Source organism: Rana temporaria, chromosome 2 (genome assembly GCF_905171775.1).
Source record: "Rana temporaria chromosome 2, aRanTem1.1, whole genome shotgun sequence".
Taxonomy (NCBI): Eukaryota; Metazoa; Chordata; class Amphibia; order Anura; family Ranidae; genus Rana; species Rana temporaria.
Genome location: NC_053490.1, coordinates 369,315,726 through 369,342,703, shown reverse-complemented (window position 1 = coordinate 369,342,703; position 26,978 = coordinate 369,315,726). Strand labels below are relative to the sequence as shown.

The 26,978-nt window shown below is 41.5% G+C and overlaps 1 protein-coding gene across 2 annotated transcripts in view; it reads right to left on the bottom strand.

Moving 5' to 3' along the window:
• Window positions 1-26,978, bottom strand: part of CACNA1S (calcium voltage-gated channel subunit alpha1 S) — a 214,629-nt gene that overhangs the window by 62,500 nt on the left and 125,151 nt on the right. For both annotated transcript variants that reach the window (XM_040337734.1, XM_040337735.1), the window contains exons 18-26: window positions 22,112-22,244; window positions 21,260-21,389; window positions 14,949-15,008; window positions 14,198-14,304; window positions 7,274-7,361; window positions 6,319-6,426; window positions 3,812-3,864; window positions 3,556-3,702; window positions 766-967 (exon numbers count right to left, since the gene is read on the bottom strand). In XM_040337734.1, coding sequence (XP_040193668.1) covers window positions 766-967; window positions 3,556-3,702; window positions 3,812-3,864; window positions 6,319-6,426; window positions 7,274-7,361; window positions 14,198-14,304; window positions 14,949-15,008; window positions 21,260-21,389; window positions 22,112-22,244 — 1,028 coding nt within the window. The remainder of the gene's footprint in view (window positions 1-765; window positions 968-3,555; window positions 3,703-3,811; window positions 3,865-6,318; window positions 6,427-7,273; window positions 7,362-14,197; window positions 14,305-14,948; window positions 15,009-21,259; window positions 21,390-22,111; window positions 22,245-26,978) is intronic.

The window sequence follows — 26,978 nt, the reverse complement described above, 5'->3', positions numbered from 1 at the left end:
AAACCAGTGTCTAATAGGCATCCCGGGTATGACATTTAAAAAAAAAAAAAAATTATAAATTATAATATAATAAATAATTATAAATAATTATAACAAATAATAATATAATGCAAATAAAAATTATTCAATAATGTAATCAACTCAAAATCACTGAAATTTGCTCAATTGCAGAATTGTTGCTGTCATAATTTTTTTTTTTTTATGAAGAAATTTCCCACAAATCGCTATCGCACAATTCTGCAAGTGATTATAATTTTTTATCGCTGTTTTCTAGCTGCTCTAAAACCATTTTTGACATAAAGGGACACGTTTTTATTATATAAAATATTATATATATTATATTATATAAAATATTATTATATAAAATGACATGTAGGGCACTAGGCAGACCACTAGGGACAAGGGGGTGTGTGTATTTTTTACATACAGTACTGTAATCTATAAGATTACAGTATACTGTATGTAAGGTGTTTGTTTACGTTTTTGAATTTGGCGCCATTCTCCGCTCCCGTGCATCGTAACGTCGCAGGGAACGGAGATCGGCGGCACAGGAGGACGCTGTGTGAATCGAGCGAGCACCCGCTCGCTCACACAGCGCGGTGGCATCGCTGGATCCAGGGACAAGGTAAGTAACTTTGTCTGCTGCTACAGCGAGGCAAGCCCGAGTCTGACTCGGGGATACCGCTTTTGGTATGAAAATCTCACCCCGAGTCAGACTCGGGAATACCGCTAGGAGGGTTAAAGTTACAACCCGTTAATTTTTACCTGATTTTTGTCCAGTTCACAGTTCTTATACTCCTGCTCCCCTTGTTCCTGGAAGGTGACAATAACAAATCCAACAAAGATGTTCATCATGAAGAAGGCAATAAGGATGATATAGACAATGAAGAAGATTGCAATTTCAATGCGGTAATTATAGATGGGTCCCATATCTTCTGCGTGCGAGTCTATAGCTCTGTACAGTAACCTAATAACATTAAAAATATTGGTTAGATTTGTACCTAGAAAAATATTGAAATATTTTTAGTTCTTTTTAAACATGTAACAGTTTTGCAAATGTGTTTCCTGTAATAGTTTTAAATTATTTTGCCACCTTTCATAGCAAACCTACACACATTCTATAAATTCAACTCTATCTATAGGACACCATAGATGATATGGAAGTCTATAGCTCTGTACAGTAACCTAATAACATTAAAAATATTGGTTAGATTTGTAACTAGAAAAATATTGAAATATTTTTAGTTCTTTTTAAACATGTAACAGTTTTGCAAATGTGTTTCCTGTGATCATTTTTAATTATTTTGCCACCTTTCATAGCAAACCTACACACATTCTATAAATTCAACTCTATCTAACATAGAACACCATAGATGATATGGAAGACGTTGACTTGTAAGGATTTAAAGTGTATCTAAACTCAAGAAAAGATAGATAAAATATACTGCAGCTTACCTTTCTTTAGATGGCTGCAGGGCCGGCCCTACAATGGGTCTCAATGGGTCCATTGGACCCTGGCAGCACTTTGAGAGGGGCAGCAAACTGAACAAATGGTCGCCTCTCCTCTTCTATTTACCTAGCAAATTGATGACCAACAAATTACCCAGCAAATTTTTCCAGCAGTTGTGTGCCATGACGACAACTGCCTTACAAACCGCTCCGCCTGCCCCTATATGGACCTAGCCTGCCCTTATACTGCCATAGCCCACCCCTTGGAAATTTAACAAAATTGGAATGTCATATAATTAAGGTGCTGTTACATGTAAATCTGGCTACCTGATAAATAAACATTTTGTTTTAATTATCATGATATAAAATAATGGATGTGGGGGCCTTTTGGTGGGATTTAGTTTTTTGGGGGTGGGTCCAAGCATTTCATTCTTGGACCCAGGCAGCACAATGTCTTGGGACCAGCCCTGGGTGGTTGCATTCGTTTGCCTTTTTTCAAATTGTTTTCCTTTTTTTTTGCCTTGTTGATCCTGCCAGTAACCCACTTCCTGTCTGAAGGAGACAACACTAAAACACGATACTCTATCTATTGGGGAGCAGAGATGCTTGAGATAACATAACAAGGTGCACATGACACAGGGCTGCACCAGATTTCTGGCAGGATTTTTTTGTAAATTTTTTTATTATTGAACAGATAGAAGATTTAAATTTTTATATTGTTGAACAGATATAAGAAAATACTTTCAATAGTAAAGTTTGCAGTCTAAAAAAGGAGCATACATAAGTTAATTCTTAGGGATTTATTTATAAAGCAATGAATGCGACTTTCAGCAATTTAAAACACATGGACCTGGAAGATTCATCTTCAGAGAATGTTTGCTGACTAACAGATTCTTTGCGTTAAAAATATGCCCCTAGGAGTTACATAAATGTGTAGCGCTACCCCCGAAGGAGCCACTGGTTGAATTTGGGTCTGGGCCTATTAAGTTACCCTGGCGTTGTCTAGGGGTGTAATTGTAGAAACAAACAGTGAGCGAAGGTCCAGACAGTGAATAAAGTTTTTTTCCAATGCTTTATTTTCCAGGCCAACACGGCCAACATCAACATCAATTGGGAACGACACAGTTGATGAAAAGAGAGAGAGCAAGAACCTTGCAGTAGCAGGCCTGGATATTAAATAGAGCAGTCAGTACTGCTCTGCGTAGTACCAATTTGTAACTCGTCGCCACTCCAACTGAGTGGGAAAAGTGCCCCCGGACAAACCCTTTTTTACAGGTCTGGCAGCCGAGATGTCACATAGGATTTCTGGGAGGAACGGGCCTCTCTCACAGACCCGGCTTGGGCCTCTGCCACAGGCCAATTACAATAACTGAGCTAGATAGATAGAGCGAATCCTCCCAGTAGATTTCTGCATCAGTCACCAGATGACAGCAAACATACCTGTCAGTACTCTGGTCAGCGGATCCCCAATTGGTGTGTTCAGGCTCTGTTGGACGACCTGCCTCTGGGTCCTCCTCAAACCGACTCCCCAATCGAACGGCACCCAGCCTGGGATCCTTTCAATAGAACCGGGAACCCAGCCAATCACTGGGGTCCCCTTGTACCTCTGGATGAGGTCCGAAGTAGTCTGCAATTATGGCCAGGTGGGCCACGCCGGCGGGGGGCCATGGATGCGCGCACCCTGAAGGTGGATGCCGCACCTGGAACGGAGACCCCGCAAAGATTTTAGAACACATGACACCTGTCACAGATATACTCCTCTCCAGCACGCCCCGCAAGGGAAAAAACTCCTCTGATTGGCTGCTGGAGAAACTTTTTCTGCCAGAACCCCTCTGGCGCCAACTGCTGGCCAGGGATGACATTGCATCCCTGGACCACAGACTGACCCAGTGAACATTTCTGGAATGACAGAAGTCCCAAAATTTAAACAAATAGTGAATTGGAGCAAGGTAACTCTCCCATTCCCCACTAACTTTAGCGTAGTGCCCATACTGAAAGTAAGGGGGCGCTACAAATGTTAATGTCCCTGTTAATAAAATGACAATTTCTATATTAGAAAAAAACAAAGGTTTGAATAATATTGAATGTTAGCTGGCTTATACTTACTGTGGCCAGCCCTCAAAGGTGGAAATGGTAAAAAGAGACATCATGCCAGAAAGGACGTTATCAAAATGGAAGTCGCTATGTGACCAAATTCTGGGTACTGCTTCCATATGAGCTGGATTTCCATCCTTTGCCACAAAAAAATACCCCCTGTTAAAAGAAACATATTTGTAGGAAAACAGGGATGATATTGGATATCAGAAATGGATGCAGGGAATGATGACATATGACAATTAATGACTATTGCTGATTAACCTACTTGCATTCTTCCGCCGTGATTTTAGTTGTATCAGTGCAGCTGTAGAATTTACCCTGAAAAATTACAGAAATTCAACTTGTGTTGATTTTATGTACATTTGAGGAAGAATAGGCCTATTGGTATATCTACACAATTTTTAAACTGTTACATCAACTGTACAGGATCTCACAAAAGTGAGTACACCCCTCACATTTTTGTGAATATTTTATTATATCTTTTCATGTGACAACACTGAAGAAATTACACTTTGCTACAATGTAAAGTAGTGAGTGTACAGCTTGTATAACAGTGTACATTTGCTGTCCCCTTCAAAATAACTCAACACACAGCCATTAATGTCTAAACCTCTGACAACAAAAGTGAGTACTACCCAAAGTAAAAATGTCCTAATTGGGCCCATTTAGCCATTTTCCCTCTATGGTGTCATGTGACTTGTTAGTGTTACAAAGTCTCAGGTGTGAATGGGGAGCAGGTGTGTTAAATTTGGTGTTATCGCTCTCACTCTCTCACAGGAAGTTCAACATGGCACCTCATGGCAAAAAACTCTCTGAGAATCTGAAAAAAATAATTGTTGCTCTGCATAAAGATGCCCTAGGCCAAGACCCACCCTGAAACTGAGCTGCAGTACGATGGCCAAGACCAAAGAGTGGTTTACCAGGACAGGTTGCACTCAGAACAGGCCTTGCCATGGTCGACCAAAGAAGTTGAGCGCACATGCTCAGCGTCATATCCAGAGGTTGTCTTTGGGAAATAAACGTATGAGTGCTGCCAGCATTGCTGTAGAGGTTGAAGAGGTAGGCGGTCAGCCTGTCAGTGCTCAGACCATACGCCACACACTGCATCAAATTGGTCTGCATCCCAGAAGCAAGCCTCTTCTAAAGATGATGCACAAGAAAGCCTGCAAACAGTTTGCTAAAGATAAGCAGACTAAGGACATGGATTACTGGATGTCCTGTGGTCTGATGAGACCAAACTTATTTGGTTCAGATGGTGTCAAGCGTGTGTGGCAGCAACCAGGTGAAGAGTACAAAGACAAGTGTGTCTTGCCTACAGTCAAGCATAGGGTGGGAGTGTCATGGTCTGGGGCTGCATGAGTGCTGCCGACACTGGGGAGCTACAGTTCATTGAGGGAACCATGAATGCCAACATGTACTGTGACATACTGAAGCAGCGCATGATCTCTTCCCTTCAGACACTGGGCCACAGGGCAGTATTCCAACATGATCACAACCCCAAACACACCTCCAAGGTGACTACTGCCTTGCTAAAGAAGCTGAGGGTAAAGGTGATGGACTGGCTAAGCATGTCTCCACACCTAAACCCTATTAAGCATCTGTGGGCAGGGATGGACTGGCCATAGGGACTACAGGGAGTTTCCCGGTGGGCCGATGGCTCAGTGGGCCGTTTTTTTAAAACAGAGATGCTGCTTGGAGGACTTTTTGTAACGCCCTGGCAGCGCCCCAGTGTGAAAGCACTCAGGCTTTCACACTGGGACTGCAGCGGAAGCGTTTTTCAGTCGCTTTACAGGCGCTATTTTTAGCCCAAAAGCGCCTAAAAAAAGCCTCAGTGTAAAAAGGGGTCCTACACTCACCCCCTCTCTTTTACACTTACTCTCTTTTTCTTACACTCACCCTCTCTCTCTCTCTCTCTCTCTCTCTCTCTCTCTCTCTCTCACCCTCTCATGATATACAATAATGGATGTAGAGGCCTTTTGGTGGGCGTGATTTTTCAGGGGGATGGGGGCAGCCTTTTTATTGAATTAAAGTGGGGCGGTCTGGATGAAGTCCAGGGACAAATTGATGTCCCAGTCCAGCCCTGTCTGTGGGGCACCCTCAAATGGAAGGTGGAGGAGCACAAGGTCTCTAACATCCACCGGCTCCGTGATGTCATGATGGAGGAGTGGAAGAGAACTCCAGTGGCAACCTGTGAAGCTCTGGTGAACTCCATGCCCAAGAGCGTTAAGGCAGTTCTGGAAAATAAAGGTGGCCACACAAAATATTGACACTTTGGCTCCAATTTGGGCATTTTCACTTAGGGGTGTACTCACTTTTGTTGCCAGCGGTTAGACACTAATGGCTGTGTGTTGAGTTGATTTGAGGGTACAGCAAATATACACTGTTATACAAGCTGTACATTCACTAGTTTACATTGTAGGATAGTGTAATTTCTTCAGTGTTGTCACATGAGAAGATGTAATAAAATATTTACCAAAATGTGAGGGGTGTACTAATTTTTGTGAGATACTGTATATTGATACTGTGGCATACAGAGTCATAGTAGATGGAGATATTATAATTTTTTTGGGGTTAAAGAAATATTAATATCAAATAAGACATACAGTATTTACTATAATCACCTAAACTGCTAAAATTATTATTATTTTTACATATGTAAAATATATTTATGGAAAACAAAGACTTTTTAACAGACCTTAGACCACAGTATGCAATCATCACTGCACAATTAGGCATATATTATCTATTGTAATTTATTTCCTTACTTTTTACCTTGAACAGCTGTACACCAATGCAAGAAAACATAAACTGCAGAAGTGTCGTGACCAGGACAATATTTCCAATGGTTTTAATGGCAACAAATAGGCACTGGACCACATGCTGTAATAAGAAAAAAGAGTTAAAAAATATGAAACAATACAAACCTTTGAATAGAAGTACTCTTTAATACCGAGTCCTAAAAAGTTGTTGTGATTTATAAATATTGACACCCATACCTTTTATGAGAAGTTTGTAAATTTTTTAATTGCAACCTTGCTAAAGCACTAAACTAAAATGAATGGTGCACGCTGGGAACCGGTGTCAAAAGGACGTCTGAGGCCGCGTACACACGATCAGTCCATCCGATGAGAACGGTCTGAAGGACTGTTGTCATCGGTTAACCGATGAAGCTGACTGATGGACTGATGTGCCTACACACCATCAGTTAAAAAAACGATTGAGTCCAACGCGGTGACGTAAAACACAACGACGTGCAGAGAAAAATGAAGTTCAATGCTTCCAAGCATGCGTCGACTTGATTCTGAGCATGCGTGGGTTTTTAACGGATGCTTTTGCATACTAACCATTGGTTTTAAACTATCTGTTAGGTGTCCATCGGTTCAATTTTAAAGCAAGTTCTAAAATTTTGGACCGAAGGATAACTGACCCATGGGGCCCACACACGATTGGTTTGGACCGATGAAAAGGTCCTTCAGTCTGTTTTCATCGGTTTGGACCGACCGTGTGTACGCGGCCTTAGTGGCTCATTACCTATGAGTTGTGCTAGTAACTGAAAAGGTATGAGAACTTTTATAACAACATAATAGCAACATTATGCATATTTGAATAAAAAAAAAGTCTACACAGGATTATGGAGTGAGTGTAAAACATTCATGTATAGGCTGCTCATTTGTCTACAAATATTGATCACTGATCAACAAAACAGTGGTTGCCATGCTTTACTTGCCTTAAGTCCTTTTGCACGATTAATGGCACGGAGGGGACGCAATACTCTCAATACCCTGAGAATCTTCACTACAGAGATAGCGCTGGATCTTTTATACAGAAAAATCAGGAAAGCAAGATATTGTTAATAAGAAAAGATAGAAGTGTTGACACAGATTCGTACCAATAGTTATTGTATCTTAGTATTAAACTTTGTTGTTCTTGAAGCTGTCTCAACATGAGCTATGTGTACCCACAGGGGTACTTTTGACTTTTTTAAGCAATACTTAGTCCTGGTTGCCAAATTAAACTCAGTATAGCAGTCTAAAAGTAATACCAAGGGGTTCCATTTTCCAATGTATTTACCATTCACACAACTTTCCCCCAGGATTAATACATTTTCCACCAATCATTCCATTGAAAAATGTGTGAATCTTGATAAAAAAAATTGATAAACAGACCCCAATAGTTGACTTAAAATCATAATGCATTGCTTGGAAAACACTGAGATACATTAATAGGTTTGAAAATAAACTCACCAATCAGGTAGTAATGTTAAAGTTGGTAACCAGGCAGCTAACATATTTAATTTTTTTGAAATGATGCAGTAAAACTGCATTATTCACTACCATGTTTTACAAAATGCATAGTTACGTATAGTTACATAGGGGAAGATAGTTACATAGGAGTTTGGCTACATCTTGAGTACTCCATCCATTTCTGGTCACCAATCCTCAGGAAGGATGTCCTTGAAATGAAAACTAATAAGGGAGGTAGAGGACCTCAATTATGAGGAACCACTACAAACAAGGAATGCATTTTCTCTGAAGAAGGGGCACTTAAGAGGATATATACAAATCTTTAAATGGTTGCATTGGGAAAAAAATATTTTGGAGAAGACACACAGCCACACAATGAAGTTTGATGAGAAGTGGTTCAATCTTAAACTGTGTAGGGGTACTTTACTGTTAGAGTGGTAAGGATTTGGGACTCCTTTCCACAGCTGGTGGTGTCAGCGAGGAGATTAGATGATATAAAAAAACTTGTATATGTGTTTTTTTTAAAACGTGATGTATGGAAAATGGTAGTGACACAAGCGCATGCACACACACTCACTCAGGTTTAACTGGAAGGACAGTTGTCTTTATTCATATTTACGAACTTGTAACTAATACAAGTATAACTGTACGAAACTCTGGTGGAGATTTACTAAAACTGGAGTGCGCAAAATCTGGTAGCTCTGCACAGAAACCAGCTTCCAGGTTTTATTGTCAAAGCTTAAAGTGATTGTAAACCTTTGATTTCTTTTTAAACATGTCCATACTTACCTACTCTCTGCAATGGTTTTGCACAGAGCAGCCCCGATCCTTCTCTTTTGGGGTCCGCCACCAGCACTCCTCCTCTTCATTGGATGCCCCCACAGAAAAGCTGCTTTCCATGGGGGCACCTGCGCGGGCTCAATCTGGAGTCCCGCTGCTGTGTCCATTGACACAGACAGCAGGATTTTTCCTGGCCCAGCTTCGGTGTCACAGCTTTTGCCAAAGGCTCCCGCTGCTATCAATCTGTCCAATGAGGAGAGCGACAGTGTACTTGTGTACATCGCTGGATCGGGCTCAGGTAAAAAAAAGGAGGGGTCTAGGGGGGTGGAGCTGCAGCAGAGAAGGTTTTTCCTCTTAATGCATAGAATGGTGAAAAACCTTAAGGCTTTGCAACCACTTTAATGGAACAAACTGAAGTTAGAAGCTGATGCACCAGATTTTTTAGTAAATCTCCACCAGAGTAACATAATTCATAAGGTGGAATAAAGACAACCGTCCTTCCAGTTAAACCTGAGCGTGTGTAAGCGCATGTGTCACTACCATTTTGCATAGCCTTGTACATTACGTTTGCTAAGAAACACATCTACAAGTTTTTTTTTATTTATCTACACTCCGCACTGACACCACCAACTGTGGAAAGGAGTCCCAAATCCTTATCACTCTAAGGCCCTGTACACACGGGCGGAAATCTCGTCAGGTAAAAACCTTGGTTTTCCTAATGGGATTCCTGGCAAGCTTGCCGTGCATGCAGACGGCCATTCAAAAGAACCTCTGTTTCTTTGAATTGCAAGAACGCGGTAACGTCATCGACTACAACGAGCTGGCGCTCATCACATTCGATGCCGTCGCCGCCATCTTGCTATACCTCACACTAAACTTGTATGATATCGCGCATGCGTCGAACTGTTATCGAGCATGCTCGGGTTTACCTGGGATAGGTAAGCATACAGACAACCGGTTTTCTCAGCAGGAAACACTCTGCTGGGAAACCCAGCAAGAAAATAGAGAGCAGCCCCCTTATTATCTTTTTTGTCCTTCTCTGGACTCTTCAGTTCAAGGACGTCCTTCCTGAGGATTGGCGACTAGAACTGGATGGTGTACTCAATGTGGCCAAACCAGAGTTTTGTAAAGTAAATACAAAGCAAGGGGAGTAATAGAGAAGCGCCAAGCCACCTATAGTGCAGTATGGTTTATTCTGCCGGATTATCCCTAGGCTAAAGTGAGTTTTGACAGCTGTAGACTTCCCCTGTCACCAAGCATACAAGCTGGTGTTTCCCTGACTCCTGGCCTCTACTGCTGTGGCTGACACGGATCCACTCCTGGGTTCCCTCGTGCTGACACTCATGCCTATTTTACTGGATAATTTGTGAGTGCAATACTTCCTTTTTAAACCCATGATTTTATCTAATAAACCATACTGTGCTATAGGTGGCTTGTTTTTACAGATACTGGGCTCTCAATCCGCCCTTGAAGGAGCCTCACCACCCCTAGCACATATTTATTTTTAAAAGAGACATTTTTTAATGAACTCTCATTCATTTATGAACTTTCCAGGATTATATATATTTTTTTTAGCTTAAAAATAGATAAAAATCAATCATATAATGTACCTCCTAGTTTCAGTTTCGTTTTTGCATCTAGCTTAGTTTTTGCATGTTATTTGATGCCTCTGTGCTGAACAGACCCATAGAGCAGTATTGGTTTGGAAAACTAAACTAGAATCTCCCAGTACTGTGGTGATCAGGAAACAGACAACCAGGAAGTGTCCAGAACAGAGCAGAATTACAGCAACATCAGAGCAAAAACGAACTATGAGGACATGAAACCAGGACTGCAGTAAGGTAAAGGAAGCTATTTAGCTAAAAAAAAAAAAAAAATCCTTTAGTGACCCTTTAACCATTAGGGCTGAATTGTTTATGTCGCCAACAGGGTTAACGATGACCTTCGCATCCTGTGTGTTTTTCTGCTCTTGTTACTATGTAACGTTAATACCCTTTTTAAGGGCCCTTTCACACTGACAGCACCCGGGCCTCGGCCTAGTTTTAGCGGCGCTTTACCGTCGTTTTGCAGGTGCTTCGGCGCCGCTGCCCATTGATTTTATTGGGCAGGGGCGCTTTAAGAGCGGTGTATACATTGCTTCTAAAGCGCCTCAAAGAAGCTGCTTCCAGGCCTTTTTTTTGATGTCCTGCAAGCGCAGCGCTCAAGTGTGAAAGCACTTTGGTTTTCACACTGGGATTTCAGATGAGGCATTTTTCAGGCGCTTTACAGATGCTATTTTTAGTGCTAAACCGCCTGAAAAACGCCTCCAGTGTGAAAGGGGTCTAAAGCATGCTAATAGTCTGCTAGCTGTGCTTTCTGTAGCCTGGCATCACATTATGTGGCTGAGTCTACTAGGACCCCCAGTTCCTTTTCCATCCTGGGTTCCCCCACAGGTTCTCTCCTATTACCTTACATTTGCCAATATTGAACCTCATCTGCCATATAGCTGCCCACCGCTCTATATTGTAGAGGTCCTTTTGTAAAGTTTATATATCCTGTTGTGAAGTTATTGCCCTGGTTAGTTTTATATTGTCGGTAAACACTGAGATTGAACTATTTTATTCCAATCTCTATACTGTTAATAAACAAGTTAAACACAATTGGTCCTAAGACAGAGCCCTGGGGTACACCACTCACAACTCCAGACCATTCAAAAATATGCAATTAATCACCACCCCCTGGAACACCAGTTTTCTATCCAGGTACATACCACATCATCAATGCCAAGACCTTCATTTGTACATTAAGTGCTTATAAGGTACTGTATAAAATGCCTTAGCAAAATCGAGATGCACTGGCCTTCTTCCATTCAAAGTACAACTTACCTCCTTATAGAATGTCAAAAGGTGGGTTTGGCAGGAGCGGTCTTTCATAAATTCATGCTGGTTATACACAAACTATAAGTGCGCATATAGATAAAAACATCACTATAGAAGTAAAGTCCCCTGACAATGCGTATTGACATGAAACGCGTAGGGTGGGGCTTAACTTGTGATGTCATCATGCCTGCCACCACGCCTGATCTGCTTTTTAAAATTGTGAATACCTGTATTTGTCTTTTTAAAATAAATGTGCAATACTTAGTTATGCTATGTGTGGCCTTTGTTCCTTTGTATAATATCCTGCATGGGGTTACCCAGCCACGTTGACAATTACTGGAGGCATCCGGAAGTTTAGGAATGGTGTCTATGCTGGTGCTTCATTGTCAAAAGCGGGAATCATTTTATTTACAACATGCTTTGTTGATCTCTGTGATTGAGGATCAACACAGTCTGGTAAGAGCCTTATGTGTGGGGTGGAGGGCACAAGGGCACGTTTGTTTTACAAGAATCGTGCATCCTGCTGATGGAAGGCTGGAATCCTATATCTAACATTTGCTTGAACTGACTTTTACTTTTATTTAAATTATTTGAGGCATAGTGGACTTTACTTCTATGGTGATTTTTTTTGTCTGTATGCTCACTTATATTTTGTGTATAGAATTTGATGTCATCATGTAAATGGTGCAGCTTTAGGCACAATCGATTTTTTTTTGCACTAAGCACAATTCTTTCTGTTTTATCATATGGTTACTATTAATGATACTATTTTCATCAGCAAATTCTTGGATACGATCCCTTATCATTCCTTCCAATAGTTAGTTTACATACTACTGATGTTAGGCTAACTAGTCTGTAGTTTCCAGATATACTTTATATCTCTAAAAAAGTATCAAGACCTGGAGCAAAAAATAGTCCATATGATAAAACAGCGCTGAAATTGGTTAAATGTCCAACTACATATAAAGCATTTAAATGATGACGTTGCAACAGTAAATTCTAAAGTGATGAGTGCTTCTAGTAAATGGTCAGTGATGCATCGGACACTTGCCCCCAATCTTCACCACAAGTGAGGCACTCTCCCCTTCGGGGTACAAATGTTCATTTGGGAGAGGATCCTCTCCTCAGGCTGGACAAGCTCCCATGTGACAACAGACAGGTGTTCGGCATCCAACTGTGATCACACAATCAGGAGATGGAGACCTGATTTTACACACAAAACTCTGCCAAAAAGTGCTTTCTTGTGTTTTATGTACTCTTATGGAGCTTAACCCATGCTGCCCCTGCTATTGCTGACGGATGTTCAAGTGAGAGTGATGCCCTGTACACACGATCGGTTCATCTGATGAAAACGAACCGATGAATTTTTTCATCTGATATCCGATGAAGCTGACTTTCATCAGTCTTGCCTACACACCATCGGTTAAAAATCCGATCGTGTCCAACGCGGTGACGTAAAACACAACAACGTGCAGAGAAAATTGAAGTTCAACGCTTCCCAGCATGCATCGACTTGATTCTGAGCATGCGTGGATTTTTGACCGATGGATTTCCCCACAGACGATCATTTTTTTCTATCGGTTTTTTAACCATACGAAAATTTTAAAACAGGTTCTATTTTTTTTCACCGATAGGAAAAAAACTGATGGGGCCCACACACGATCGGTTCCTCCGATGAAAACGGTCCATCGGTCCGTTTTCATCAGACAAACCGATCGTGTGTACAGGGCATTAGAGTTCTTAATATTGCATAAGGCCCACATTATTCATCTTTCTGGTGAGTTTGTACCCCGAAGGGGGGAGTGTCTTTCTTGTGGTGAAGATTGGGAGCAGGTGTAGGATGCATCACTGACCATTTACTAGAAGCACTCATCACTTTAGAATTTACTGTTGCAACGTCATCATTCAAATGCTTTATATGTAGTTGGACATTTAACCAATTTCAGCGCTGTTTTATCATTTGGACTATTTTTAGCTCCACGTCTTGATACTTTTTTTTAGATTTTGTGCTTTTATGAGTCTTTTCTCATTTTTGGCCTTTAAATAGCTGCTACCTTACTTATATCATTTTATTACTTGATATCTGTTTATCTTATTTATTACGTCTGTTTACTCATTTCTACCGACACCAATTCGAAAGCTCAGAGATAGTTTATGTCTGTGGCGCTGTGAAGTGCATTCTAGGCCCTATTATATGCACCTTCTTTGACATACTTTATATCTCGGTTCTTTTTTGAATATTGGTTTACCTTTTGCCAATCAGCTGGCACCATTCTAGTCACTGTGCTCTCCTTAAAAATTAGGGACAATACTATGGCTATAACATGGCAAAGTTCCTTAAAAACTCTCTTGCATAAGCCATCTGGTCCTGGTGATTTATTCACATTAGGTTTGTTTAGTCTTTCTTGAGTACATTCAATACAATGCTATTAACATTACTGTCCTGTTTGTTATACCCCTTCTTTTCTTTCTTATAAAAAGAAGGATGTATTTAGTACAGTTGCCTTCTCCATGTCGCTTATGACCAACTTCTCCTGATCATCTTTTATTGGGTCAATATGTTCTGATCTAGACTTTTTGCAATGAATGTTTTTGAAAACAATCTAGGGATTTTTTTTAATGTCCTCAGCAATGTGTCTCTTGTAATAAATTTTTAACTGCCCTGATCACACATTTTTTTATTGCAATCTTTGTTGATTTAAAATGCTGATGATAACCCTTCGGCATTATATTTTGTAATGAGGAAGTAAAATATGTAGTAGTGCTCACTCAATGCCCATTGAAATGAGGGAAACTCCAACCACCAAAAGGTCCAAAATATTAAAAGAATTTCTGCAGAAGGATCCTTTGTGTAGGAAGGCACCATATGTTGTCATCTGAGAGGAGACATAAAAATAAGGGAAAAATTAAAGTGGTATTAAACCCAAATTAAACTGTAAAATATTGATTGCAGCTTACCAGTCCTTAAATGTGATGGCTTTGTTTGTTTTCGTTTTTAGGCCTTTTCTTTATTTCACCTGATGATCCTGCCAGTAACACACTTCCTGTCTTAGGGTGTTTGCATTCTGCAAGAAGTAGTAAGGCAGGCACCTTTGGAAAGCAGCATTGTCAGTCTGGGGAGGGGGTAGTGATAGGCTAGCAGATTTAGTTGGACTCAACTAACAAATTAAAGCTGAACTCTACCGAACACTTTTTTAGTACATACTACAACAGTTTTTTCTCTTTTGGGATAAAGGATTTAAATAATTGAAAAAAAGCTGACCATTGTAATCACCCCTATTGATGTTTAATGTTTTTTCTCAATAATGTAACTGCTGCTTTGTCTGGACAGCTTGGTCTGTTAAGGTAAGTTGAAAAATAACAGACTTACGTGGCTGGATCACCAGGTGAAAATAAAAGGGAAAAAAAGCATAAAAAAGAAATGCAGTCACCACATCCAAAAATTAGTGAGTTTCGATTTAATAAATTTATGTTTTTGGGTTTAATGATGCTTTAAGTTATAACATTTAGTAGCATTTACCTTAAGAACAATTTCAGTTGTGAAAATCGCTGTGAAAACAATATCAAGCTTGGAAAGAACCTGAAACATAAGCAAAAAAACTAAATAAATGTAAGCTGCAAAATCTGAATACTTTGACATAAGCCTAAATGCTTTTGGTATATAGATAGTTTATAGGCTCTTATATGTATAATAGGCGAGTATAAGCCGACCCGAATATAAGCCGAGGCACCTAATTTTACCACAAACAACTGGGAAAACTCATTGACGCGAGTATAAAAAATGTGCTGAAAAACTTGGCTTATACTTGAGTATATGCGGTAGTTTACTTCAAGGGTGTACATTTAATGACTGCAGCAAAGAGCCAGATGTAATTACTAAAAAATCATTATATACCCAAAGATTAATAAAACATGTTTGTTATTTTTCAGAATCAGAATGTTTTAAAGCATATATTTAACCCAATGTTGCAGCTTGAAACATAACATTCTGTATGCTATGGAGGAACTAATTCAAATAATAACGATCTTGCTTTGGCGTGACCATATGGGGCATGATCCTACCCCAATTCAGTTTGACACTTGGGCACAGATATATTCGGTGACTGTCCTTTATGTTCAAAGTTTGGGGTGCGCATTTTGGTTTCTTTTGAAAAAATCTCTATGCATTGTTAGATTAAAGCAGAACTTCAACCTCAACAGTTTCAACTGCATCTGTGTCTGCCTCTGGTTCTTGGTGGTGCTGACCTGAGAACCAGGTGATCATCCCGACCCCATGTTTGCTTTAGGGACTTTGTGGCCATGAATTCAATTAGATCTGTCTTGATTTTTAGCTTTGTTGAGACATTTATTACTATAGCCTCTGCTATCAGAGAAGCAGGATGGGAACTAGTGGCTCGTAGAAGGGAATTTCCCGCAGAGGGCTTGCGGAAGAGTGTGGACCCAATAACACCCTCAGGATTGATAAAGATCTGGACATCTAAAAATGAAAATTTTTGCTGACTGATTTCCATGGTGAATTTTAAGTTGTACCGGTTTTGCCCAAGACTCTCAAAGAAAGCAAGCAAATCATGTTTGCTTCCTGTCCAAATGAAAAATATGTAATCTATGAAGCGCCTCCAAATAGGTATCTGTTCAAAGAATATTTGCATGTCATCTATAAAAAAGAGACGAGAGAGTGGGTAACCGCTCAAAGAGAACCAGGTAATCTGATTCCTGTGGTCCGAGCCAAGGGTGCAGGCAGTGCAATCAAAATGCAGGTTAGGATGAAGGAAAAAAGCTGGGACAGCCGCACTCCAAAAAAACTCCTCCTTTAATTAAAAATCACAAAATACATGCCACAGCAAAAAACAGCACAACAAAAGAAAAGCTGACGTTTCGCACTATGCCTTAGTGCTTCTTCATAGCTATGAAGAAGCACTAAGGCAAAGTGCGAAACGTCAGCTTTTCTTTTGTTGTGCTGTTTTTTGCTGTGGCATGTATTTTGTGATTTTTAATTAAAGGAGGAGTTTTTTTGGAGTGCGGCTGTCCCAGCTTTTTTCCTTCATCCTAACCTATAAAAAAGAGACCTCGCTCTCACCCCCCCCCCCCCCCCCCCAGATACAGGTTTGCATATAAGGAAGCACATTTTTTCCAATAGCTACCACCTGTATCTGGAAGTAGTGGGCGCATCCAAATAAAAAAATGTTGTTGCTTAAAATAAACCAAAGTAAGTCTAAAATGAACCTATTGAAGGCTTTGGGCACCTCATCGTTTTCAAAAAGGAAGCCTTCCACAACCCCAACACCCAAATCATGAGGAATGGAGTTGTAGAGGGCCTCAACGTCAAGGGCTACCAGCCAGGATCCCTCAGGAACTGTGATACCATCAAGAGTTCTGAGGAGATCGCTGGTGTCTTGCAAATAAGACAACAGGCCCTCGACGTGGGGTCTCAGGAAGTCATCAACAGTTCACTGGCAGTTTCAGTGAGGCAGCCGTTCCCCGAAACTATGGGACGTCCTGGTGGGTTGGTTGGATTTTTGTGGATTTTAGGCAGGGCGTACAGAGTTGGAGTTCTGGGAGCTGGAACATTGAGAAATTCACATGTTTTTTTGTTTACGAGTCCCTGATAGTAGGCTGAACTGATTACCGTATTTATCGGCGTATACCGCACACTTTTTCCCCTTAAAATAAGGGGAAAATCGTGGGTGTGCGATATACGCCGATACCCGCTTACCGCGCTCAGTTTGAATGCCTGCGCCCACATATACCGAGTGCAGTACACTCGGCTACATTCGGACAGGCTCGGCTTCGCTCGTGCTCACGCATAAACGTCACAGAGTGTGAGCACGAGCAAAGCCGAGCCTGGCCGAATGTGTACTGCAGTCGGTATATGTCGGCGCAGGCATTCAAACTGAGCGCGGGAAGCGGCGATTCGACGGGGAGACAGTGCGGGAGAAGCCGGGAGGACACCACCGAAGCCGCAGACGGACGCCGGACCCGACAAGGAGGACACCACCGAAGCTGCAGACGGACGCCGGATCCGACGAGGCCGCCGATGGACGCCGCGCAAGACATCAAAACTCTAAGTACTAAAATGTTTTTTTTTACAGGAATGCGGGTCCACAATACCCCGATAAATACGGTAATTGTCTGTAGTGGATCAGAATGTAATTTACATGGCTTTCCGGTACTTTTTTATACCATTCCCGATTCTGTAGTAGTCTTACAACCAGGGCTTTTTTTCAGGTGGAACCTGGTGGAACTCAGTTCCACCACCTCTGGCTCAGACCCTTTGGTGCCTGCTTACCATAATCACTTGTAAACACAGAAGTCCGGTTTCTGTGTCTACAAGTGACAGCTCTGCACTCCGTGTGCAATCCTCCTGAACTCTGCACTCTGTATGTAATGCAATTCTGGTATTTAATGCCCCTTAAAGACCCTTCTACTGTTCGTGAGGTGTGTGTGTGGGGGGGGGGGGGGCGATATTGGGGGGGTTGTGGTTGAGTTCCAGCACCTATTGTTTGAGAAAAAAAACCCTGCTAACAACCATTGACTCATATTGGTGGTTTTCCATTATAACCAAATTGCCTCCTTTATCTGAAGGTTTTATAATCATGCGCATATCTTGTTGCAGGGAGGTTAACATCTCTTTTTGTGCTGGCGTTAAATTGGATTGGGATAATTCCTTCCATTTGGTTTTACGAATTTCGTTAGTTACTTGTTGGGTAAAGGCCCAAACACTGGGATTACCCTGCAAAGTTGGAAAGGTCCAAGACATTCAGTGGGAGGGAGAGGCAACATCTCTCACCGGTTCTTCCTACCCATTTTGTTCTCTATATGCTGGTAAGTCTGTTTATTTCTATATACAGATACTGGATCTTCTGTTTATTTTAAACAGATACTGCTCTGATTTTCTGATTGATGGGATTTTCCTCACAATGATTATACCTTATTTATTTTTTAAGGTTTTGTTTTGGGAGCCACAGCTCTTAGACCAGTCTGTTGTACTTGTAGTTCTATCTTGTGGTACACATACATACTTTTTTTTTCCTGTTCCTGTTTAATATGAACTCCCTTGGATAATTACCTTTGCTGGATAGCACACTGGAGGAATTTTACAATTAATGGAATGTCCTATGCACACATGGAACTTATATTTTTTATCTAAATTTCAAGTTATATACTGACTCATAACAGCTTTGGTAAGGTTCATATCTTCCCTTGTATCCATACATTCCTTATGCCCTACAATCATTATTTTGTATACTATTTTCTAAACTTCTGCATATTTAATTTATGCCAATATATTTGTTTCACATCTGTATATGTTAACTTAAATCAACATGAGCATTCATTCCAATCTATTTGTTGTCTATAGCATAATAAAAAATGCAACACCGGAATTTCCTGAGGAAGCTATGCTGAGCGAAACATGTTGAGAGTGGTAGTGTCTGTTAATTGTGCCTTTATAGAACAAGCAATTTTTGATATGGATGTAAATTTGTTCTCATGTTTTTTATCTTTGTAATAAAACCTTTCCATTTTATATGTTGTATACATGAATCTTAATCTCTACACCTAACACCCTTAATGTCCCGAGGTTTATTACCTCTCCCTCCCCCCCATTTTTGATTATGGTTGCCAAAAAGAATTTACTGTATTTATTGGCGTATAACTCGCACAGGCATATAACACGCACCCTAACTTTAAGAGGGATGTTTCAGGAAAAAAAACTTTTCACAGCCCCTTGCAGATAACATGCAGGCACAGTTTACCCTCTATTTTCAGGGTAAAAAGTGAGTGTTATACGCCAATAAATACAGTAATTCATCTGGCCATTGAACAGTTTTCCACTTTAAACAGACCATTTAAATGAGATTTGGCCCAGAGAAGATGGCAGCTTTCTGGATCATGCACAGATATGGCTTCTTCTTTGCATTATAGAGGATTAATTTGTATTTTTGGATGGCACAGTGTTCACAGAGTGATTTTTGGAAGTATTCCTGAGCCCAAGCAGTGATGTCCATCACAGAATCATGCCTATTTTAACCACTTCCCGACCGCTGCAGGACTATATACGTCGGCAGAATGGCACGGCTGGGCATATGGACATACCTGTACGTCCACTTTAAGAAGCGGAATTGTGGGCGCACGCCCACCGCAAGCTCCATGAGTGTGACCGCGGGTCCCGCGGACTCGATGTCCGCCGGAAGTCCCATGATCATCTCACGGAGTGGAAGAACGGGAAAATGCTGATGTAAACAAGCATTTCCCCATTCTTCCTAGTGACAGGATACTCTTTACAGCTCCCTGTGATCAGGAGCAGTGATCAGTGTCATGACACACGTAGTCCAGCCCCCTTACAGTTAGAACACATCCTAGGACACACTTAACATCAGACACTTTTGGTGCTATTTTGGACCATTCACATTCATACAGTGATCAGTGCTATAAAAATGCATTGATTACTGTGTAAATGTGACTGGCAGTGAATGGGTTAACCAGTAGGGGGCGCCCCTACTGGTTAACCCATTCACTGCCAGTCACATTTACACAGTAATCAATGCATTTTTATAGCACTGATCACTGTATGAATGTGAATGGTCCAAAATAGCACCAAAAGTGTCTGATGTGCCCGCCATAATGACGCAGTCACGATAAAAATCACTGATCGCCGCCAATACTAGTAAAAAAAAATATTAATAAAAATGCCATAAAACTATCCCCCCTTTTGTAGACGCTATAACTTTTTCGCAAACCAATCAATAAACGCTTATTGCTAATTTGTTTTAAACCAAAAATATGTAGAAGAATGCGTATCGTCCTAAACTGAGGAAAACAAATTTCTATATCATTTTTGGGGATATTTATTACAGCAAAAAGTAAAGAAATATTGTTTTTTTTTCAAAATTGACACTCTTTTTTTGTTTATAGCGCACAAAATTAAAACCGCAGAGGTGATCAAATACCACCAGAAGAAAGCTCTATTTGTGGGGAGAAAAGGATGTCAATTTTGCCAATTAACCTAATTAGTTTAAAAATGTTCTTCCAGCACTTCCTTGTTAGTACATCTTACTTTGCCATCTGTTTGTTGCCCTGTTCCAACTTTTTTGAGACTTGTTGCTGCCATCAGTTTTAAAATCACTTTATTTTTTTTTCTTAAAAGGGTACATTTTGTGAAAAATATATGGTTTTATGAGATTTGCAAATCATTGTATTCTGTTTTTATGTGCATTTTACAAAACATCCCAACTTTTTGGGAATTTAGCTTGTATAAAAAATATAGATTCCTGCCGAAGAGTTCTGTTTTAATACGTTTTAATAAGCCTACTTTTAATATGAATGAGTGAGATAGGTCTTTGGAAAAAATGTTTTAAGAGAAAAACGTGTATGTTTGAAACTGCATTATAATTTGGATTCACTGAGTGGCTTTTTGGTGTTTGATAGAATAATGCAATCTTTAAATACAATGGGTAAAATAAGTATTGAACACATCACAATTTTTCTAGGTAAATATAAAGGTTCTATTGACATGAAATGTTCACCACATGTTGGTAACAACCCATGCAATCCATACAAAGAAACCAAAACAAATAAGCTCAGAAATTAGTTATGTGTTATTGCACTTATACTTTTCCTATAGCTGGTTGTCTCCTTAAAGGGAATTAAACAGTTGAACTCCCAGGACCATGGTGCCCTACATTTGTGGTACATTCTAAAAACAATGAGCACCGCTGTTCTAGCCTAGGACTAGTAGCGTGCTGTGTGGATTTTCTGTTACTATACATTATTTTTTCAACAATATTACTTTTTACTGCTACCTGTTTTCTATTACCAAGAGTGTAACATCACCTTGTTGCGGAAAGAGTCTGGTTGAATGGGGTCCTCAGCAGCCAAAGAGATACTACTTAGTAAGATAAACAGCAAGATGAAATTGGTGAAGGTGGTGGCATTGATAATACGATGGCACAGTACTCTGATTCTGCAAAGGTTAAGGATAAAAATTATGACATAATACATATTCATGGTAAACAGTCAAAGATTTTGTATCTGGGTTGCAATACTTGTGGTTGTAAACCTCTGAAATAAAAATAAATAAAACATATCCTTCTATAGTGTGTATTAGCCTCAATCCAAACCACAAGTATGATTTCTGTCTGCTTTCTCATTCCTCAGCTATCTGCATGAGTAACTTCTGCCAGGTGATGCCATCATCCCAGAATCTTTAATGATGGCCCTGCCCCCTCTCCAGCACACCAAAGGTGATTGACAGCCGCAGCTGTGCATGTTTCCCCCAAAAGAGTATGTGAGGGGTGTGTGTCCATGCCCTCCACTCAGGTCTCAGAGTACACTCAGCTCTCATCTCTGTACTGTGCAGTTTGTGACTTTAGATCCCTGCCCCTTACCTGCTGGAGCTCAGAAATAGTCTTTGATCAGTGTGTTTTAGAAGGCTGCAGATACACAGGAGGTTTTGTTTCATCTTTCTGTCTCACCTGAGGCTTTTCACTTCAGTGGGTAAATGTTAAGGCTTACAACCACCTTAAATAAGGGTTTAATGTAAAGGCTTACCTCTTTGAGTATCACTTATGCTATAATTTAGCCACAAACTTTTTTTTTTTACCACAAGCCTTTCCTGAACACTACAGATGTATTCACAGTTAGTATCAGTACTTTCCTGTTATCCAGTGTAATACCAAAACTCACTTGTTGGTGGGACTAAAAATGAAAAATGAGCTGGCCTCTGGCATTGGCACTGCCTTTTCTTTTAACTGTAGCTCCGCAAGAGGACGAGGGCGAGGGCTTATTGGGATGTCTGGCTCTTCCTCCTCATCATCACCTAACAGACAATGCAGAAACGTGGATGACGTGAAAACCAAAAGTGAGAAAAAAAGAAGCGGAATGCAACATCAATATGACTAAAGAAAAAATTAACTATATGTTGCAATTAATTGAAATTCATCTAATCACTTCTCATAGCATTCTGGAGTATATGCAAATTGGCATCATAAAAACTGAAGCAGCAGACTTTGTAAAAATGTATATTTGTGTCATTGTCAAAACTTTCCAATCATATCCATCCAAATATACATTACCTATATGTTGATTTTTTCACATTAAAAGTTGATCTCCATTCAAACAGCTAAAATATACATATGTGAATTATCTAACCTGCCACAGCATTTGTAGGGAGCTCATGTCCATAATGAGAATAGTATTGACACAGCCCCAAATTATTCACAATGGCTCAAAATTTACAGTATATGGGGCAGATCCACATACATACGCTGCGCCCGGCGCAGATGTGAGATACGCTACGCCGCTGTAACTTACTTGGCTTTGGTTTGAATCCTCAACTAATTCACGCCGTAAGTTACGGCGGCGTAGTGTATCTCTCGCGGCGTAAGGGCGCGGAATTCAAATTGGGCGTGTAGGGGGCGTGTTTCATTTAAATAAAGCACGTCCCCGCACCGAACGAACTGCGCATGCGCTGTCCGAAAAAACTCCCAGGGTGCATTGCTCCAAATGACGTCGCAAGGACGTCATTGTTTTCGACATGAACGTAAATGGCGTCCAGCCCCATTCACGGTCGACTTACGCAAACAACGTACAATTTTCAAAATTAGACGCGGGAACGACGGCCATACTTAACATTGAGTACGCCACCATATAGCAGCTTTAACTATACGCCGGAAAAAGCCAAACGGAAACGACGTAAACAAATGCGACGGCCGCTCATACGTTCGTGGATAGTCGGAAAAAGCTAATTTGCATACTCGACGCGGATTACGACGGGAACGCCATCTAGCGGACGCTGAAAAATTGCATCTAAGATCCGACGGCGTACGAAGACGTACGCCTGTCGGATCTAACACAGATGCCGTCGTATCTTGTTTTGGGATACTAAAACAAAGATACGACGCGCAAAATTTGAAATTACGCGGCGTATCAAGTGATACGCCCGCGTAATTTCTTTGAGGATCTGCCCCTATGGTTCCAGAAATAATTAGACAGAATAAAGTACCTGGACCGGATGGCATCCACCCACGGATCCTTAAAGAATTAAGCTCTGTCATTTCAAAGCCATTATTTCAAACTTTTATGAACTCTTTAAAAAACAAAAACAAACATGTCATACTTACCCCCACTGTACAGTTTGTTTTGCACAGAGTGGCCCCGATCCTCCTGTTCTGGGGTCCCATGGCGGCTCTCGCAGCTCCTCCCCACAATAGATAACCCCCTCTGGGAAGCTCTCTCCCAAGGGGGTTACCCTGCGGGCACGCTCCTGTGTCATACTCTCGGAGTCCATAGCCGCCGAGTGTATAACTCGGCCCTCGCATCATTAGATTTGATTGACAGCAGGGGGAGCCAATGGCTGCGCTGCTATCAATCTATCCAATGAAGAGCCGAGAATCAGTGGAGAGAGCGATGCGGGATCGCACCCACTGGAATTCGGGGCTCAGGTAAGTAAAACGGGGGCTCGGGGGGACGGATAGTGCAAGTTGTTTACAACCCCTATAATGACTGGCCTGACACCAATCCAGTGGCACTAGCCCAATGTGGTGCCTATATTTAAAAAGGGATCAAAGTCTTTACCAAGTAACTACAGACCTGTTAGTTTAAAGGGGTTGTAAAAGTAAAAAAAAAGAAATCCCTAAATAGCTTCCTTTACCTTAGTGCAGTCTTCCTTCACTTACATCATTCTTCGAATTTGCTTTTAAATGTCCTTAGTTCTTCTGAGAAATCCTCACTTCCTGTTCTTCTGTCTGTAACTCCACACAGTAATGCGAGGCTTCCTCCCTGGTGTGGAGTGTCGTGTTTGCCCCCTCCCTTGAGGGGGGAGGGGCGAGCAGGAGAGTCAGGACGCTCTCTACGTTGCAGATGGAGAAAGAAGCTGTGTGTTAGTGGGCGTCCTGACTCTCCTGCTAGCCCCCTCCCCCCTCAAGGGAGGGGGCGAGCACGACACTCCACACCAGGGAGAAAGCCTTACAATACTGTGTGGAGTTACAGACAGAAGAACAGGAAGTGAGGATTTCTCAGAAGAAATAAGCACATTTAAAAGCAAAATTCGAAGGGTGAGGTAAGTGAAGGAGGACTGCACTAAGGTAAAGGAAGCTATTTAGGAAAAAAAATGTTTACCTTTACAACTAATCTAGAAAGTCAAGCAAGTGCCAGGACTGTCTCTAACAGTTGATTCAGCTGTGGCATCGGGGCACCACCAGTGCAGAGCTTGCTCAGGAATGGCAGAGGCAGGTGTGAGGGCATCTGCACGCATAGTGAGGCAAAGACGTTTGGAGGTTGGCCTGGTGTCAATAGGGCAGTAAAGAAGCCACTTCTCTCCAGGAAAAACATCAGAGACACACTGATATTCTGCAAAAGGTACAGGGACTGGACTGCTGAGGTCTGGGGTAAAGTATTTTCTCTGATGAATCTCCTTTCCGATTGTTTGCAGCATCCAGAGAAAACCTTGTCCAGAGAAGAAAAGTTGAGTGCTACGATCAGTGTGCCATGCCAACATGTATCATGAGACCATTCATGCTTCCCAGCCGAGGGAGTGGGCTCACTAACAAATTTGCCTAAGAACACAGCCATGAATAAAGAATGGTACAAAAACATCCTCTGAGAGCAGAGGAGGGCTGGCAGCCTAAGACCTGGGGGCAAGTCTAGTCAAGTGGCCCATAGAGCCAGTGGTGCAAAAGTGATGAATCAGGGAAAACAGTCTAAGATTTTCCATGATCACAAAGGTGGGGGGAAGAAAATGTAGCCCTCCAGAGCCCCAGTCAGGGGCTGATTGGCAAAATCATATACTGTAAGTGTCTAGCATCGAGACCGGTAGCGTCAGTTTTTGTAAACAATAGTCTAGTAATGCCGTAAGTCTAGGGGCCAGTTGATCAACATATGTCTTATAAAAATCAGATGGAAACCCATCAGGGCCGGGAGCTTTATGGGGCGGAAATGCGAAAATCGCTAAAACCACCTCCTTTTTAGTGATTTTGGCCTCCAATGCCGTCCGATCCTCATCAGACAACCTCGGAAGGGCCAGCCCCCCAGTAAGTCATCCAGGGCCAATTGATCATGGGATGGGTGCATAAAGGGCTGAGAAGTAGTTTTGAAATTCAGACAAATGTCAATTGGATTCTTGGCCAAGTCTCCATTCGGACATTTAATAACCGGGATATGTGCAATTTGGTTGCTGTGTGCTAGCAGTCTAGCAAGTAGTTTACCATTTTTGTCCCCCTCTGAAAACAAAGAATTAGCCTTATGTTTAGCCTCAGTATGAGCCAGGTTATGAAAATGCAAGGAAAGCTGCCTTCTTGCTTCTAGTAGTGCAGTATAAGAGGAGTCAGTAGGGTTGGTAGCATTATCCCCCGCACACTCCCTTTCCTTGTCTTGTAAGAATTGAATTTCTGCATTCTGATTCACCCATACCCTCTTAATGGTCTTTATCCATTTCCCTCGAACCACGGCCTTAAAGGAATCTCACAGAATCGGAGGGTCAGCAGACTCCAAATTTGTAGCCCAGTAGTCCGTGACCGATTCCAAAAGATGAGAGGACATATGTTCATCCTGTAACCACCCCGAAGACAATTTCCAACCCCTCCATCCCCTTCCAGCAGGGAGGAATAAGGAGAGGGAAAGTGGGTTATGATCCGACAAGCCTCCTGCCAGGTATTCTATGCCCTTCACATATGACATCAGGGCCTGGTTACCAAAAGACAAGTCAATCCTGGCCGAGGAGCGGTGCAACTGAGAAAGGTGAGAATAACATTTGTCCGTAGGATTTTTAGAACGCCATATCTCAGTCAGACCATCCACGAGACCTAGAAAAGTAAATCCACTGAGCCCCCCCCTCCCAGGATTGATGGAGTCCAATGCATCCAAGGTAGCATTGAAATCTCCCATTATCAGGAGCAGGAGATGAGCATGGGGAGCAAACTTAACAAATAGATCATATAAGAACTGTACATTAAATGGGGGCGGTACATAAACATTGACCAGCAGCAACTTGCAATTACAAATGTCTAGAAATATACCCACATATCGCCCCCCCACCAGATCAGTGAACACCTGTTGTATTGTGCAGGGAATTGCCTTACTAATGAGGATAGATACCCCCGAGCGAAGGTGGCATGAAATGCCTTTTAAATCCAAGGCCTACGTAGCGCCAGTATTCTACTTCCATCCAGGTGTGTCTCCTGCAGAAGGATGACATGCGGCCTAACTGTCTTAAATATTGGAACATCAAGGCCCTCTTAAATTTGCTATTCAGGCCTCTCACATTCCAAGAGACTAGTTTAATTGAGTTAGCCATAGTCCCATAAAATAAACTTGACAAAGGTGAATAGGCGGACTGACAACTCATGGGGCCCCCAGGCAATAGGAGATTGTTGGCCCCGGGCAATAGGAGATTATGGGGCCCCCGGGCAATAGGAGAGTATAGGGCCACACAGTATACACACAGACATACACTATACACACACAGACACACAATATACACACACAGTATACATACACACAGAATACACATACACACACTGAAAAGGTACTGGAGAGGTGGGGCAGCTATAATCTT